At 38.9% G+C, this 18663-nt stretch overlaps 1 protein-coding gene across 7 annotated transcripts in view; it reads right to left on the reverse strand.

Annotated features, from left to right (window-relative positions):
• The window catches only part of RNF121 (ring finger protein 121), a 64581-nt gene that overhangs the window by 35246 nt on the left and 10672 nt on the right, over positions 1–18663 (reverse strand). For 2 of the 7 annotated variants that reach the window (XM_072969298.1, XM_072969299.1), the window contains exons 2-5: positions 12957–13060; positions 5566–5603; positions 4813–4839; positions 3556–3697 (exon numbers count right to left, since the gene is read on the reverse strand). In XM_072969298.1, coding sequence (XP_072825399.1) covers positions 3556–3697; positions 4813–4839; positions 5566–5597 — 201 coding nt within the window. In that variant the 5' untranslated portion in view covers positions 5598–5603; positions 12957–13060. The remainder of the gene's footprint in view (positions 1–3555; positions 3698–4812; positions 4840–5565; positions 5604–12956; positions 13061–18663) is intronic. The other 5 variants (XM_072969295.1, XM_072969294.1, XM_006203390.4 and 2 more) reach the window with 3 other exon arrangements.

The following is an 18663-nucleotide window of genomic DNA, read 5'->3' on the forward strand; positions in this document are numbered from 1 at the left end:
AAGGCCACATATTGTATGATTCTATTTATATGAATATCCACAATAGGTAAATACATAGAAAGCAGATTACTGGTTGCCAGGGTGTGCTGGGAGAGCGAAATGGAGAATGACTGCTCAATGGGTATGGGGTTTCCTCTTGGGTAACAAAAATGTTCTAGAACTAAACAGTGGCAATGGTTGCACAATAATGTGGATATGCTAAAAGCCACTGAATACTTTAAAACCGTTAAAATAGTGAATTTTGTTATGTGAAATTATCCTCAATAAAAATAAAATTCTGTTCCACTTCCACATAAAATAGTATCTGAAGATATTTTTATGTCTTAAGCTTTTTCTCTTAGGAGTAGGGGCAACAAAGTCATTAACATTAGCTTTAGAGTTTACAAAACACTTTGCTATATAATCTTATATATAATAGTCACAATCCATGAGATAGATATTATCACCCCAATTCAAAGATAAGAACTGAGGCTCAGTGAGGTATAAAGTCATATAGCTCAGAAGTCAAAGAGTTGGTTAATCAAGGCAGATGGTCTGACTCCACTGTATTTACTGTGTTAAGGTGACCAGCTCCAGCTTCTGATAAACATGAAAAAGGACAGGAGATGCCACTGTGTACAGGCATCTTGAGCAATTTTTCTTCTTCCAAAGTTAGTATTTTAACTAAAGCAGTAAAAATATTCATTATACCCAAGTTAACAAAAGTTTTAAAGAAACCAATATAGATCATTATTATATAAGAGCAGCATAAAGCAGGACACTACAGATTTCCCTTTTCCAATTTTCTAAAGACATGAGTTTAAGTTTCTCAGTGCATATATGCTATGTTAGCATGTCCTCTCACCAGTGTAGTTCAGCATAATGTTTACAGGGTGTGGCAGTAGAGTAATGAGATGACTGTGCATGTTCCTTATATAACTGGCCTCATTAATTTACAATCACCTTCCTATTAAGGATTAACTAGTGAATGACACATCAGTGATTTTCTAACACTCTGATAAGTTCTACGGATGTTCCTGACAAGGGTCAGGGTTACCAGCCCAAGGAAAGCATCCTCTTAGTTATTTTCTACATTGTGTTTCCCCTTAAGGTATTGTTTGAAGAAAAGATCTCACAGCTTAAAAAAAAAATGTACACATTGAAAACCACTGCAGTATATGTGTCCTCACTTCTTCAGAGGTTTTCAAAAATCTTTGCAGATTAGCCAACATTACATAATTATTTCTAATACAAGCAGAGAAAGTCCAAGGGGCTCACTGTATTTGGTTTATGAGTTTTCTTATTTTCCACATTCAATTAAACCATCCTAAAAATCCCCATTTTACAGAGCAGGCACTATAAGCACACTGGGAAACAAGTGACTTAGATGACAGGATAAAGCATGAGCAGGGTCCAGACACGAAGCCCTATCCCAGGTGGCTTAGTCTGCTAGATGGTGCCTAGTTCAAACAGCCTTGGTGCCCATGTAATTATTCAAGGCACTATGACCTGAAGGTACAGATGTCTCTACTCATGGTGCATACCAACACTTGAGGTGGCTATAGGCCAGTAATGTCTGGAACCTGTGCAAGCTGAAGGGCAAAAATTAGCCTCTCCTCCTCCTATGCTCCAGATGACCCCTTGGTTCCCTTGATGGAAAAAATTCTTTCCAAAAGCACCATACGGTACAAAAGAGATTATGAAATATGAAATAGAAGACCTGGGTTCAAATTCTGGCTCTATCTATTAGTATCCTCTTCATGCCTGAAGTCTCTGGACCTCAGTTTGTTCACAGTACTTATCTCATAGGCTTTTAGGAAGGTTAAATGAGATAATGTAGCAGTTCCCATCCTGTGGGCTACAGACTCCTGGGCATCTTTGGCCATATTACAAGAGGTCTGAAAAAGCACATACGAGAGAAAAAGAATCACTTAGGGATTAAGACTAAAAGCCCCGGTACAGTAAAATTGTCTGAGTTCAAATAATGGTTTTACAACTAGCGCAAGTAACTTAGTCTTTCTGTCTCAGTTCCTCATCTGTAATTGGAGAAAACATTATTTACTTTACTGGGTGACTGTGAGGATTAAATGAGTCTACATATGTAATAAAGTACTTAGAACAGTGGCTGGCATAGTAAGAATTCAATAAATGTTAGCTATTATTACTATTCTGTGTGTATGTGTTCTTTCGAAGTACAACTATTATTATCTGGATATTTGCCAAGTTTCATTGTTTTAACTTGGTGGGTGGGGGAGGTACTTAGGTTTATTTATGTATTTTCTAGAAGTACTGGAGATTGAACCCAGGACCTTGTGCACAGTAATGCATGCACTCTACCGCTTTGAGCTATAGCCTCCCCTGGCTTTGACAAGTTTTCACCGCTAAAAAATGGTTGTTATACTTGAAAAGGTTAAAGACTCCATTAGTTATAAAAGAATCCAGTATACTATCTGTCATGTCCTAATCCAGAGCAGCTGATTTCAATCTTTTTTAATTTACTGAGGCTTGTTTTGTGGCCTAACATATGGTCTATCCTGGAGAATGGTCCACATGTACTTGAGAAGAACATGTATTCTGCTGTTGTTGGGTGGAATGTTCTGTATACGTCTGTTAGGTCTAATTGGTTTATAATGCTGTTCAAGTCCTCTATTACCTGTTGATCTTCTATCTGGTTATTCTGTTATTGGAAGTGGGGTTATCGAACTTTCCAACTATTACTATAGAATTATGGGTTTTTCCCATCAATTCTGTCATTTTTGCTTCAAATATTTTAGAGTTCCTTTGTTAGGAGCATATATGTTTTTAATTATATCTTCTGGCTGTAGGGAAACCTATCAATAATGTAATGTCCTTCTTTGTCTCTTGTAATGTTTTTTTATTTAAAGTCTATTTTGTCTGATATTTAATAGCTACCAGCCCTCTCTTTGTTATCATTTGCATGAAATATCTTTTTCCATCCTTTTACTTTTATCTCTTATTTCTTTGCATCTAAAGTGAGTCTCTTATAGACTATGTAGATGGGTTTAGTATATAGATGGGTAATGTGGTTATTTTTAAACCAATTTGACAATCTCTGCCTTCTAATAAGAGAATTTAATCCATTTATATTTAAATTACTCACAAGGAAGGGTTTACTTCTGCCATTTAGCTATGTTTTCTGTAAGGTTTATATGTTTTTGTTCCTCATTTCATTTACTACTGCCTTTTTAAAATATTAATCTAAATTAATTAAGATTCATTAGAAGCTTGGTCTTCCCAATCAAGTGATCACCTCTCCCTCTATTTGAACAGCTCCCAATGAATATCTCCTTCATGAATCTATCCAAAATGTTAAAAAGGAGAACCTACCTTTTCTGGACATGAAAGTAGGCTCAGGTTCTATCCCAGTTTTCACTGTCTGAATCACTGGGCCCTTAAACACACACCCACCATACACTATTCAACTATTTATACATAGTTTATTATTATCATCTATTCCCTGCCTACATGCAGCCTGGATTAGGCTGCAGCCTAGAATATTTAAGAAGGGTCTCCTGATGATTGGTAAACAAAGAAATGAGAGGCAAAGTGGCTTACATTGTAGGAGCGGGGGTGCCTCTGCTTCCACTGCACCAGGAGTAGCTGGGCCACAACCAAGGTAGCGATGAGGATGAGGACCATTTCAGCATGCATGGCTTCATGGCCGCGGTGCTTGGCATGCATGCGTGCGTGCTCGACCCTGAAAGCCAAACAGATGGGGTGAGCTAGGTCAGGGATGGTGTAGTGGTAAAGGGGCAGTGCTTTCTAGGGATATCCCACTGGTCTGTAGCTCAAAACACACTCTTGTGCTTTGCAGCTGCAGAGTACTATACAAATTAGGGGCTAAAATGACACATGCCATAGAGGACAGGCATTTTGGGATAGCATAGGAGTTCCATGGGGCCTAGTCACCAAGGTCAGATATTGGGGTTAAATGTGGGTGGTCTGCTGCCTGCCCCCAATGGTAGAAATAATTGATACTTTCCATTTCAGTCTTATTTCAACTTGTCATTGGAAGGAGAAAGTAACCCAAAGAGAAGGTTACAGCCATGAACCTTCATACTATTACTTAATGATATTTATGACACCAATAAAGGAATAACATTGCAAATGTGTGCTAATTCCAGGGTTAAAGTCATGCTTTATTTGTCCTACCCTCTCTGTCAGGACCAGAGATCTTGAAGCCTGAAAAATCTCAACTGTTTCAACTTTATACTAATCCAACAGTAACTTCACCATCAGTATCCACAGGTAAATAGCCTCTTTAAGGGCACAAGGAGAGTACAACTGGAAACTCTCATTTAATCTAAGGCTGGCATAGTCCTGAGGACTGACAGCAAGTGATTCCCTTGGCCAATACAGGCAAAAAGCTTCCTCTAAGAATAGGAAAGTCACTCCTACCATTCTGGGTCAGAGTCAGCCAAGGGAGAGGAATGAAGGAGTTAGAAAACTAAACACAAATGTAGCCTGTAGTCAGGAGCTTTTGTGCAAGTACTTCATACCCAGAAGTATTAGGGAGAAACGGAAAGGACAACATAAATTGTATCTTCATGAAATTCCCAAGTGCAATGAGAGACTAAACAAGAAGAACTTGGTGGGATGAATTATGGACAGATAAATCATAAAGCTAATATAGCAAAAAGTTAACTGTAGAATCTAGGTGGTGGGTATAAGGGTGTTCACTGTACAATTCTTTCAACTTTTCTGTATGTTTGAGATTTTTCATAATAAAATGTTAGGGGGAAACTGCCCACTAGGGTGGGCAGCCAAATGTCAGCCAGCCAGCCAGCCACAGCACCTAAGGGTTCGTCTTACCTAAAACTCTGTCCTGGGTGAGAGAATCTGACAAAAAGATAACAGGGAGGTAGGAGTCAGAAATTTAGTAAACCAAGTTTTTCAAATTAGTAAAACAAATTTTACTTGGTTGACTTCAGCTCATTAGTCAGCTACCTGGCAACGTTTGTGGGGCAAATACTCTTGAAACTCCTTTACTGGTGAGACATAATGACAGTAAGATAACTGTTGACTCGCTCTGGTTACAAAGCAAGTTAGTAGCAGAGTTGAGATAAGAAAACACATCTCTTATTTTCTCAACCAGAGCTCTCTGACCTGTTTCATTGATAATGATGATGTTAATGATGATACTCACCCTCAAAGTAGGTAACAGTTACTGGAAGTTAACCACATGCCAGGCACTGTTCTAAGAATTTCACATATATTAATCCTCACAACAACTTTATGAGATATAGACACTATTATGATCCTCACTTTACAAACTGGGAAAATTAAGGTAGTATCAAGTTAAGTAACTTGCCCAAGATCACAACACTAGGAAATGGCAGAACTAGTATTCAAACTCAGATGGATGGTTTGGGGCAACAACCTATTTACTCCCCAGGATGGAGGGAGCTACCCAGGAGTGAACCAAGTACTGGAAAAGATCTCAAATGGCCTGTCCCAGCAGTCATAGGTCACTGATTTCCACAGACAAGGAAGCAAAATACACAACTCCATTAGTAGGACCCATCTATAGTCCCCAGCATGAGGGGCCCACACTGTCACACTTACCTCCATTGCTCCTCTGGGGAGAGGTCTGACATATCAACCTGTAGAAAGACACCACCAGAAAAATCCATTACTGTCTTAGAACTGTCCCTGCCAAACATACAGTGATCACATATTTGCTAGAGCTAAAAATATGTATGATTCAGGATTTGTGGGACATGAAGCTAGATAAAATATTCTGACATATAATGCCATTTGACTCTAAATGGCCCCATTAGACTAGGGTGAACTAAGCTTCAGTCCCTGCTCTGCTATTAACCAGCTGTATGGCCTTCCAACCTCAAAGTTCCAGTTCTATTTGTTGGTCTTATCCTATTTTAGAGCAGGATTTCTTAAACCTTGGCACTAGTGATATTTTGGGCCAGTTAATTCTTTAGGTTTTTTGGTGAGGGGTTGTCTGTACATTGTAGGATGTTTAACAGCATCCTTGGCCTCTACCCACTAGATGCCAGAAGCATCCCCAAAGATGCAACAACCAACAATATCTACAGACATCGTCAAATGTCCCTTAGGGGACAAAAATTACCCCCAGTTGAATACTACTGCTCTAGAATAATACTCAACTCTTTGAGTTCAGGGCTCAAGTCTACTTCCTTGTAGCCATATGGAAGCATACCCAAGTCTTAGTACCTAAGTCACTCGATACATTCTTATATTAAACTGAGCTGAAAATGTGCCTTGATGTAGAGAAGACAGGACCTCATAATCACTTAAAGGAATCAATCAACAAATATTCCTTTAGTACTTATGATGTTTAAGGCCTAGTTTTCCACTGTTCCTCTGCTAACTTTAGAAAAGTACTTTAAGTAGGCTGTTTGAAGTAAAATAAGCAGAACTCCATTCTATTATGAAGTAAAATCGGCACATATTTACCAGGCACTCTTTATGTGTATATACTGGGAATGTCCACCATTATGTAGGGAGGGCTTTCTGGTTTCTATATGTCCCAGCAAAAGAAAGAAAGAAAGGAAAGAAAGAAAGAGACAGAAAGAGAGAGAGAAAGAGAGAGAGAGAAAGAGAGAAAGAGAGAGAAAAGGAAGGAAGGAAGGAAGGAAGGAAGGAAGGAAGGAAGGAAGGAAGGAAGAAAGAGAAGGGGAGGGAGAATGGAAGGGGAGGGAGAATGGAAGGGGAAGGAGAATGGAAGGGAAGGAACAATATCCCAAGGCCTCCCCTAGCCAATCAAGGTAATGAAGTCAACCACCCCTTTGTCCTACTTCACATTTTGCCTCATGGAATTTATTCAGGTGTCTGGACTCAGCTCTTTATCTCCCCAGAAGGACAGAGGTCCCCTCCAAGAGGGGAAAAGCTGATGCAGGAAATGGGAAGGCCCAGTTGGATAGTATCTGAGCAGATAATTAAGGACCACATTTCTAAAGAAACAATGAATACACAGGTTTCATGCTACCTATCAAAACTCTTCTCCTCTTTTCCAACTTGGACCTGCATCTTGCCAAGCTAGTCTGTTTCCAAACACATGGGGCTCATGCCTGTCTCTGAGCGTTTGCACATTCTTCATTCTGTTTATAATGCCCTCACCCCTCTTTTCTTCCAATCCAAATCCAATTTATCCTTTGAGAACTCAGCTGCCACTTCACTTTCCCTGGAGAAGGCTACCCTGGTCCCCTAGCTTAGTGAATATGACCCTTTGCTTTCCTCTAGCATGAATTTTTCTCCTTGCTACTCAAAGTGTAGCCCTAGTATCAGAATCATCTGGGTGCTTGTTAGAAATGTAGAATCTCAAGAACCACTCCAGACCTACTGAATCACAATCCTCATTTTAGTAAGGTCTCCAGATGATTCATATGCACTTTAAGCTTGAGCAGCACTGTTCTGTTTCACTCTTTCAGTCTTATGTTATTTAGACATGCCTTCCAAGTGACCTAACTGTTTCTTAAGTCCAGGACCAGGGTGGGGTATGCAAGGGACCTAGGACTCAGAATTTAAGGAGGCACACATTGTCAGGTACAGACCCTGTGCTTGCATGACCTTCAGAGTGCCTCCTTCAAGTTTGCACCCAGTGCCTTGTTTGCTTTATCCTAGTCCAAGTCCTGCTTATGTCTATCTTGCTCCCACTGTGGAAGATGCCACAGAGCCAAGGAGAATACACTGCTTTTGTGACTTTCAAGAATAGGAGAGCTGAGTGTATATTAAGCACTCAATGAGTACCTGTGGAACTGAACAGAATTCTCTCCAAGAGGGCAGTAAGTTTGCTGATGAACCGGCACCTCACCTGGAGATGTTTAAATGGGAGTGTAAACAAACACTTGAAAAATATCTAATAAGCATCTGGGAAAGAAGTATTCATTTTCTAGAGGTACCCAGAAAATTACGTTTAAAAAACTACATGTCAAAACAACACAATACGACTACGCGTTCAAAGAAGCAAGACAAGTCCATTGAAGGGGAAACTAGGAAGATTCAGAGAACTGAGCCAGGCATGGGGGCACCTCTCTATGAGACAGAAGTCAAGCAAGCTTAGTTTTTCCCCCTCTAAAAAATAGAAAATAAGTCTTCTGACTTCATTGTGGGGCTGTGAGGGTAAGTATATTCCAAGTGAGCAAGTGATTTCATTGCCTTTCCTCCTAGGAGAGCGGGTGTACTTTAAAAAGTACTGGGAGAGGCCAGGCAACGGAATGTTGGTGTAGCACTGGGCGGTATTGCTTTCAGAGCCTCAGGGAACAGCTCAAAAGGGCAAGCACTAAGGCTGAAGCACTAACCCTGGTGCGGAGAGGACTATTTAGCACTTCATGGAGTAGTATGAGTACCAGAATGGAGTTACACTAAAAAAAAAAAAAAAAGACATGAGTTGGCCTTAATATTTGCCTCCTGAACCAAAAGACTTTTTAAATTATATCCAAACCAGTCTTGTAGCTCAAGTGGAAAAACAAGGAAAGTTATAAACTATATCTATAATTAACCTGCACCATCTGGAAATACCTCTTTATTTGCTCCCTCATTAATGAGTTTATTCATCTGGGGCCAAGCAATAAACCAGTCAGAAGATGCCCTGTCCAGAACTCAGGTAGCTAATTAGGGAGGCTCTCAGGGTAGGGTTATGGGCCATGGGCCCATATCTAACTCCTAAGACCCAGACATAGAATGTCTTTTCGTCAACCATTAACTCCCCTCCTAGGATCTCAGAAAGGCTCTAGTCATTCCAATCTACCTAGGTTCATATTTGAAAGAAGTTAAACCAAAAATGTCAGGCAGAGGGCAAGAGAAAGCTTCACAAAAGTGGAAAGTAATCTGCTGTTGATACATTTTCTCAGGTGGGAAAGACTTATGAATCCACCGGTGTAACCCCATAAACAAGCTTCCTGTCCCCCACAAATACTGGGTATTCTATGGGCTCTGAGTCGTTACAGATGCTAATTACTTTGTCCCTTCAGCCCCTCTTCCACCAAACCACATTCTGCCTTCCTACAAAATCCTAGCCAAATCCTCCTGTCTCCAGAAAGGCTCTTCAGACTGACCACATTCACTGAAAAAACAAACATCCTCTACTGCCTAGCTGAGCATGGTTCACAGCCTAGCAGCATCAGCACCCTAAGAACTTAAGAAATAGAAGCTTCAGAATCCATCCTAGACCCCCTGAATCAGAACCTACATTTAATAAGATACCCAGGTAATTCATATGCACATGAAAGGATTGCTACTGCCTCCCAGGACTCACATTCACAATCTCTCCTACAGTCATATACTTCTATGTACTTGAATCGTTTTTAATAATAATTTTACTGAGATCTAATTCACATATCATAAAATTCACCCATTGAAAATGTACTATTCAGTGCTTTCAGTATTTTCACAGAGTTATGCCACAACCACCACTAGTTAAATTTAGAACATTTTTACCACCCCAAATGACACCACACACCAGTTAGCAGTCACTCTCCAACTTCCCTCAGCCCACAGAACCACTAATTTACTTTTGACCTCTATCTATAGATTTGCCTATTCTAGACATTTCATATAAAAAAGATCATACAATATGTGTTTTTTGGTGATTGGCTTCTTTCACTTAGCATGTTTTCAATGTTGGAGCAGGTACTGTAGTTCATTGCTTTTTACTGCCAAATATTGTACTGTATGGATATATATTTTATTTGTCCATTCATCAGTTGATGGAAACTTGGGTTGTTTACAGTTTTGGGCTATTATAAATAATGCTGTTATGAACATTCATCTACCAGTTTTTGTGTAGACATGCTTTCATTTCTCTTGAGCATAACTAGTAGTGGAATTGCTTGGTCATATGTTAACTATGTTTAACCTTTCAAGGAACTGCAATTTGTTTTCCACAGCAGCTGCACCATTTTACATTCCCATGAGCAGTGTCTGAGAGTTCCACTTTCTCCACATCTTTGACACTTGTTATCCTGTCTTTTTGGTAAAAGGTATCCCAATGGGTGTGAAACAGCGTATCAATGTGATTTTGATTTTGCATTTCCCTGATGTATAATGACGTTGAACACCTTTTCATATGCTTATTAGCCATTCACATATTTTCTTTGGAGTAAAATTTATTCAAAATCTTTGTCCACTTTGTAAAAATATTGTTTTTTACTGTTTTTACAGTTTTAGGTTCACAACAAAACTGAGTGGGACGTGCTGAGATTTCCCACTCGACCCCTGCCCCTAAATATGCATACCTTCCCCATCAACATTCTCCATCAGAGCAATACCTTTGTTCTAACTGATGAACTTACACTGATACACCATTATCACCTAAAGTCCATAGCTTACCTTAGAGTTCACTACTGACGTACATTCTATGGGTTTGTTAAATATATACCTTTCTACTATACAAATGTCCTTATGGACACATATCCACCATTACAGTATCATACAGAATAGTCTCACTGACCTAAAAATTCTGTGTTCTGCTTATTCACCCCTCCACCCCCCTAATCCCTACAACCACTGATCTTTTTACTGTCTCCATAGTATTGCCTTCTCCAGAATGTCGTATAGTTGAAATCATATAGTACGTAGCCTTTTCACACTGGCTTCTTTCACTTAATAATATGTATTTAATATTCCTCTATGCCTTTTCATGGCTTGATAGTTCATTTCTTCTTAGTACTGAATAATATTCCACTGTCTGGATGTACCACAATTTATCCATTCACCTATTAAAAGACATCCTGATTGCTTCCAAGTTTTGGTAATTATGTATAAAGCTGCTATAAGCATCTGTCTGCAGGTTTTTGTGTGGACATAAGCTTTCAACTCCTTCGGGGAAATATTAAGGAGCACAATTGCTGGATTGTATGGTCATATGTTAAGTTTTGCAAGAAACCACCAAACTGTCTTTCACAGCGCATGTATTATTTTGCATTCCCATCATCAATGAATGAGTGTTCCTGCTGCTCCACATCCTTGCCAGCATTTGGTGCTGTCAGTGTCTCAGATTTTGATCATTCTAATGGGTGTTTAGTGCTATCTCGTTGTTTTAATTTGCATTTCCCTGATTACATATGATGTGGGGCATCTTTACATATGTTTATCTGCCATCTGTATATCTTCTCTGGTGGACTGTATGTTAAAGTCTCTAGCCCACTTTTTTTTTTTTCATGTTTTGCTTTTTTAAATTTTTGGTGGGAAACTTTTTAAAAATTTTTTAAAAATTAAGATGTATTTGGTTTACAATGTTGTGTTAATTTCTAGTATGCAGCATGTTTCAGTTATACTTAAACATTCTTTTTCATATTTTCTTTCATTATAGGTTATTACAAGATATTGAATATAGTTCCCTGTGCTATACAGTAGAACCTTGCTGTTTACCTGTTTTATATATAGTAGTTAGTATCTGCTCTAGCACACTTTTTAATCAGGTTGTTTGTTTTCTTATTATTAAGTTTCAAGAATTCTTTGTGTATTTTGGTAACAACCCTTTATCTGAGAGGTCTTTTGCAAATATATTCTCCCAGTTTGTGGCTTGTCCTTTCATTCTTCTGACAGTTTCTTTCACAGAACAAGAATTTTGAATTTTAACTAAGTTTAATAAACAAGCTTCATGCTTGTCACAAGTATGATGTTAGCTGTAGGTTTGGGGTAGATATTCTTTATCAAATTGAGGAAGTTCCCCTATATTCCTAGTTTAATGGGAATTTTTATCTTGAATGGGTGTTGGTTGTTGCCAAATGCTTTTGCTACAACTACTTATACGTTCATGTAATTTTTCTTCTGTTGATGTGATGGATTATATAAACTGATTTTTCAAATGTTAAACCAAGTTTGCATCCCTAGGATAAATCCCATTTGGTCTTGGTGTATGATTCTTTTTATACACTGGATTCAATTTGTCAGTATTTTGTTAATGATTTTTAAATCTATATTCATGAGAGACAATGGTTCATAGTTTTTTTTTTTCTTATAATGCCTTTATCTGGTTTTAATATTAGGGTAATGTTGGCCTCACAGAATGAGTTAGGAAGTATTCACTCTGCTTCCATCTTCTAAAAGAGACTGTAGAGACTATAGAGGTACAATTTCTTCCTTAGATGTTTGGTAGAATTCACCAGTGAACCCATTTGGGCCTGGTGCTTTCTATTTTGAAAGGTTATTAATTATTCAGTGAATTTCTTTTTTTTAACATTTTTTATTGATTTATAATCATTTTACAATGTTGTGTCAAATTCCAGTGTTCAGCACAATTTTTCAGTCATTCATGGACATATACACACTCACTGTCACATTTTTTTCTCAGTGAATTTCTTTAATAGATATAGGTCTATTCCAAATTTTGATAAGTTGTGTTCATATTCATTCAGTTAAATATATTTAAATTTCTCTTCAGATCTCTTCTTTGATTCATATGTTATTTAGAAGTGTGTTGTTTAAATCTCCAAGTATTTATGGATTTCCTAGCTATCCTTCTGTTACTGATTTCTGGCTTAACTCCATTGTGCACTGACAGCAGACAATATATGATTTCTCTTCTTTTAAATTTGTTACTTGCTATATGTCAATGAACAGGGCACTTCTCTCTATGCCTTAGTTTCCCCATATATAAAATGAGAAAGTTGGCTTAAGTGATTTTCAAAGTCCCTTAAAGCTAAAATGCTATAATAATTCATACTAAATTCGTCTAACACCAAAGCTTTGGAGTCAGCTATAATATTCTGGCTTTCTAAACTGCCAGTTTCCTTAGTTACCATGGAAGTAAAAGGAAAATGCCTTCAGTGTGGTGAGGTGTGATATAACAGGATGCTACCAAATTAAATCAATGAAAATTTACCAAGTGACTACCATATGCATGCATCAGGAATATCCATCACTTGAGGGATGGCCTCTTGCCCTGGTTTCAAGTACCTGCTAATTTTAAAGGGCCCTAAACTTTGGAACTCTATCCATCAAGGCAACCTGGCATTTCATAGATCTCAACTGACCTTTTGAAGTTAGAGATTGGTCAACCATGCAGCTACAGACTTCAGTCTTTCACAGAACATTAGAGATGAATAAGCCCAACCTTTGCCCTTGCAGTAGTCACAGTCTAGGGAGCAGGGGGGAAACAGACTATTAACCATAATGTGATAAGGATAACCACTGACATATAAACAAAATGCAGCATAAGCCCAGAGAAGGAGAGATAAGCTAGCTCCTGAACCTGCTCTTAATACAGCAAAATCACCAGGCTGGCTGCCTCTATCTGGTGGGTACAGATAATGTGGTCTACTAAGTGATTAGGATAGCAAGTGACGTCCAAAGTTTCATAGGCTATCCATATTCATAGCTCCCCATTCTCCTCTCATTCACATTCTTCTCCAATTCCTAAGCCCTGCCAAGAATTCAAGGCCAATAAATCAAAGTGGAATTACCTCACTTTTCAGACTTCGTAAATCAGCTGGGAATCATGCAGACACTGGATATGCTGAGCCAAACTGTAAAGCCTGGTGGACAGCACACTTTGGGCAGTGGAGTGAGAGTAGATGCTGGCTGTAATGACAGCTGTGCTGTCTGCCCTCCACTCCCACCCCTCCTACCATCACCAGAAAGCACACCCTCCAGGCCAGGTGAACTAGAAAGCTTTTTTAACGAAACTTTTCAAACTTACACAAAAGTGGAAGGAAAAGTTTAATATCTCTCTCCCATTCAACAATTATCAAATGTGGGGGTTCTTCTATTCCTGATCCCATCAAATTCATATTTCTCAGACTGGCTTCCCCCTCACCTAGCTCTCCTCTCTCATGCTTTCTTATATGTACTCTAGCTTCCCATATGCTCTATACTTTTCTTCCATCCTTAAAGATCCAATCCAGATGTCATCTCCTCCAGAACAGAACTTTCTATAGCTTTCTACGAAACTCTTAAAGCCCTTAAGTCTGAACTGACCACACCTACTCACCTATGAAATCTCCCTCCAATTTTTCATTGCCACACCTCCTTGGTTCAGACTTGATCTTGCACTCCCTCCTAGACTACTGCAGTGATTTCCGAGGTGATCTCCCTGGCTTTAACCTTGCCAGAACAGATTCTTAACAGGATCAGTCACAGTGATCTTTATCAGATGTGCACATCTGACTGCAACAGTCTCCTACTTTGACAAACTGATAACTTTTGACTGCCTTCGGATTGAAGTCCAAACTCCTATGTATGACACACAAGATACTTTATAATCTGGTACAACCAGCTAATTATCTCATTACCTCTAACAAATGGCTTTTACTCCAGCCACGCTGAACACCTGTCATTCTAACATGCTCTCTGTTCTGTCTCTCAGTGCTCTGGCTGCTGCCCTTCTCTCCCTAGAATTTTTTCCTCATCTTCACAGTCTAGTTCATTCCTATTCTCTCTTTAAGATGTAGCTCAAATATCACCTCCTTTGTGACACATTCTCTAACTTTATTCATTCACACATCCATTCAACAACTGTTACCTAATCATGTGTTAAGCTCTGGACAGGGGATATGATAAATAAATAATAGCTCTCGCTCTCAAGGAGCTTAGAGTCTAGCAGATCTCCTCAGGTGGAGTAATTCCTTTTCTCTTCTGTTCTCCTGCAGAAATTTACAATTTGCAAAAACCTCTAAGGTCACATTTATTACTTTTTATACTTGTTTCTGAGTCTGTTTCCATCACTGGCCTCTAATCATCATGAAGCCAAGAATTTTTTCTTTTTTTTTTTAACTTTTGCGGGTAATTAGGTTTATTTATTTATTGTTATTTTTTATTTCACAGATGTACTGGGGATTGAACCAATGACCTCATGCATACACTCTACCACTGAGCTATAACCACCTCCCCCAATCTTTTCTTATTTTTAAAGTTTTGCTGAAGTACAACACCATTTTAGGTGGACAATTCAATGACTGTTCATACATTTACAGAGTTGTACAACATCTTACTTTAAATAATTTCCATCACACTAAAGAGAAAGCTCAGGTTAAGCGGCCAACTCCCCATTCCTACCCCTAGACCTAAGGAACCACTAATTTATTTTGTGTCTCTATAGATTTGCTGTTCTGGACCTTTCATATAAATGAAGTTACAATATGCTGTCTTTTTTGACTGGTTTCTTTCACACAGCATAATGTTTTTCAAGGATCATGCATGTTACAGCATGTACCAATAGTTCATGCTGTAGTTCATTAATAGATCAGAAAAAAGTTCCTTCTTTCTTGACAAGTAATCTTCCACTGTATGGATATACATATTATTTATCCATTTACCAACTGATAGATATTTCAGTCGTTTCCTACTTTTTGGCTATTATAATATTGCCATGAACATTTGTGTATAAGCTTTTATGTGGACATATTTTTATTTCTCAAATATATACCTGGGATGGAATTACTGGGTAATATGGTAACTCTATGCTTAACCCTTTGAAGGCCTGCCCAACTGTTTTCCACAGCAGCTCACAATTTTACATTTCTACTAGAAGTGTATGAGGATTCCAATTTCTCCACATCCACAACAACACTTGTTATCACATCTTTTTGATTACAGTGGGTATGAAGTGATATATCTCATTATGGTTTTGATTTGCATTTCTCTGATGACTAATGATGTTCAACATCTTTTCATGTGCTTATTGGCCATTTGTATGTTTTCTTTGGAGAAAAGTCTATTCTAATCGTTTGTTCACTTTTTTTATTAGATTATCTTTTTCTTGTTGAGCTGTAAAAGTTCATTACATATCCTGAACACAGTCCCTTATCAGACACGTGGTTTGCAAATACCTTCTCCCATTTAGCAATCCTACTGGGTGGAAAATGGTCCGAGGATCATCTGAATCTTACTCATTTTTACATCAAAGAACTAGCATGTAATCTGGCACACTGGATGTGTTCAATAAATGTTAAGTGGATGTTACATTAACGTTAACTGCTTTGAAAACAAGGTAATGCCTTACTCGTTCTGCATCTCCCTCACACTTCACACCTAGCACTAGACACAAAGCATATGCTTTGGAAATATATACACAGGACTGAATAATTCTCACTTGAACCAACAGTGGGGATGATGCTGCAGAAGAATTCAGAAGAACTGGGAAAGCCATCTGAAAGTAACAGAACTTACCTATTTATAATGGCTACTACCACTTACTCCTGAGACAGCTGCTGCTCTCTGACAATAAGCAACTTCTGAAGAAGCCATCCTACAGTGGCCCTCACTCAGAAGTAGTCATCAAAATGTTCCATCACTTGGAAAACTGGCCCCCTCCCTCCATTCCCACAGTCAGTTGGAGACACCAACCACATGACAGAATCACAAGCTATGTTTATCTATAGCAGTGAATGATACTTTGGCCCTGCTTGAAGTAAACTTTCTCCTCCTTAAGGAGCTCAGAACTTGATCTAAAGACACAGTTTGGTATCTGGACCACATCAGAGATGTACAGCTAGCAAAGGTGCTCCATTCTTTCTGGCTTCTAAGTTAGAAAGTAACACTTCCTCATAAAAAAGCACTAACATGAAATCCTTTGTGATTATTAATAGTCAACAGTAAATATTTTCCAAACTTAACACAGCATACAAATAGGACTGAAGGAAGCTTTGGGGAGAAGGAAAAACTGAAGAACATGGCTGGTTGTACCAGAAGGCCTAAGTCACTGGGGCAGGAAATGTCCCTACCATCTCTTTCTTCTTTTCTATTACTCAAGCTACAAACATCACCCAAGCCCTTCAACTTCATGCCCTTCTTGCCAGTCACTGTGTTACTCAAGTTCAAAATCATCTGGTGTCCCAATGCTGCCTATAAGAGAAAGTAAGTTATAATGTATAGCACAGGGAAGTATATTCAATATCCTGTAGTAACTTAATGAATAAGAGGATGAAAATGAATATATGTCTGTTCATGTATGACTAAAGCATGATGCTATACACCGGAAACCGACACAACACTGTAAACTGACCATACTTCAATAAATATATATATACCAAAAAAAAAAAAAACAAAACAGAGAGAGAGAGAAAGTAAGAACTCCTCAGTAGGATACACAGTGCCCTCCATGACAGCATTGAGAGAGCTCTTATGATTGCACAAGGCCATGATCGGACCCCAGTATGCCTTTCCAATTTTACCTTCCTCTGCTTCCCCACTCCTCTGGCACTCAACATATGCCCCCTTGCACTATGTATAATACAGCAGAAAGCACATGCCCTTTGGAATTAGATAAATCTGGAAGCCCTACCTGCTTGGATTAAGGCAAGCCTTCCCTGCCTCTTTAATCCTTTCTCCATTTCTGTCCCCAGAGTGATCTTTCTAAAATGTCACTCACCTAAGTGCTTCAGGCTCTCCCATAGCTAATCATCCATTACACATCCATTAAAAATCCAAACTCCTTAGCCCAGCATATAAGACCTTTCATAATCTCACACCTGCCTCCCTTTCCAGTCTTCTTACTTTCTTATTACTCCCCACCTTCTACTCTGATGCTCCAGCAACACTAAACCTCACCCTGTGCCCCAACGGGCTGGTTCTCTTCCTCTTGCCTCCCACCTTGCACATGTTGTTCCTCCTTCGTAGCGGGCCCATCCCTTCTTTCTTTGGCTGGTTAATTTCTAGTCATTTTTCACATCAGCTAAAGAGCCACTTCTCTGGGGAGCCTTTCCTGATCCCTTCCCCACCATCTTCTGTGCTCCCAGAGATCTCTGTGCTTCTCTGTATTACAGAAGTTACTACAACTCTTTACTTGACTAACTCTCCTACTGGACTATGAGTGGCCTGAGAGCAGGGCCTATGTCTCTATCATTCTTCACACCCAAGACAGTGCCTTGGTAAATGCTCAGTGTTTGTTTGATGAATGGATAAATGAGTAAACAGGACTCTCCCACCATACACATGAGGCTGGCATAACAAGTAACTTGATCTTTATTTTAAGCTGACAACACTGCAGTTCAGAGTGTCTCACTGACTTACCTCAGGTAACAACTGTGTGGTAGAGCTAGGATAAAACGCCACATCTTCAGAGTCCTGGACCAATATCCAGACCTCTTCCCTAACTCTTAAGCTCATGTTTCCAACTGCCTAACTGACATCACCACTTAAGATGTTTAAATAGCCATCTCAAACTTAACATGACCAATTACAATTTTTCACTTTTTCTCCCCATCCTTCTTGTTCAGTATATGGTAATATCAGCCATGATACTGTCAACTACTCAAGTCAAAGCAAAACAAGTCTAGAAAACTTTAAAATCAACTTGATTATTTTCTTTCCCTTACATCCCATATCCAAACCACCAGAAGTCCTGTAGACTCCACTTCAAAACATACTTTTTTGTATCAAAACATATTCTGATTTCATCTACTTTTCTCCATCACCTCTGCCTCCCTACCCGACACCCACAACTCCAACACTAGCATTTCTCCACTGCAAGTCTCCCAACTGCCCTCCCTGAATACAATCCATTCTCCTCAACGCAGAGAGATCATTTTGAAAAATGCAAATTAGCTCACCTCACTCCTGTTTTAAAAACCATCCAAAATCTTCACTGTATTCGCAATAAAATTCAACACATTTAGCGGCATCCACAAGGCCTTACAGATCTGACTCTGACAAATTTCCTGATCTCATATGATTTTTCCTTTACTCACTATGATTCAGTCATACTGGCCTTCATTTTTGGTCCCAAGACATGCCTAATTCATT

The sequence above is a fragment of the Vicugna pacos genome, chromosome 10 (assembly GCF_048564905.1).
Source record: "Vicugna pacos chromosome 10, VicPac4, whole genome shotgun sequence".
Taxonomy (NCBI): domain Eukaryota; kingdom Metazoa; phylum Chordata; class Mammalia; order Artiodactyla; family Camelidae; genus Vicugna; species Vicugna pacos.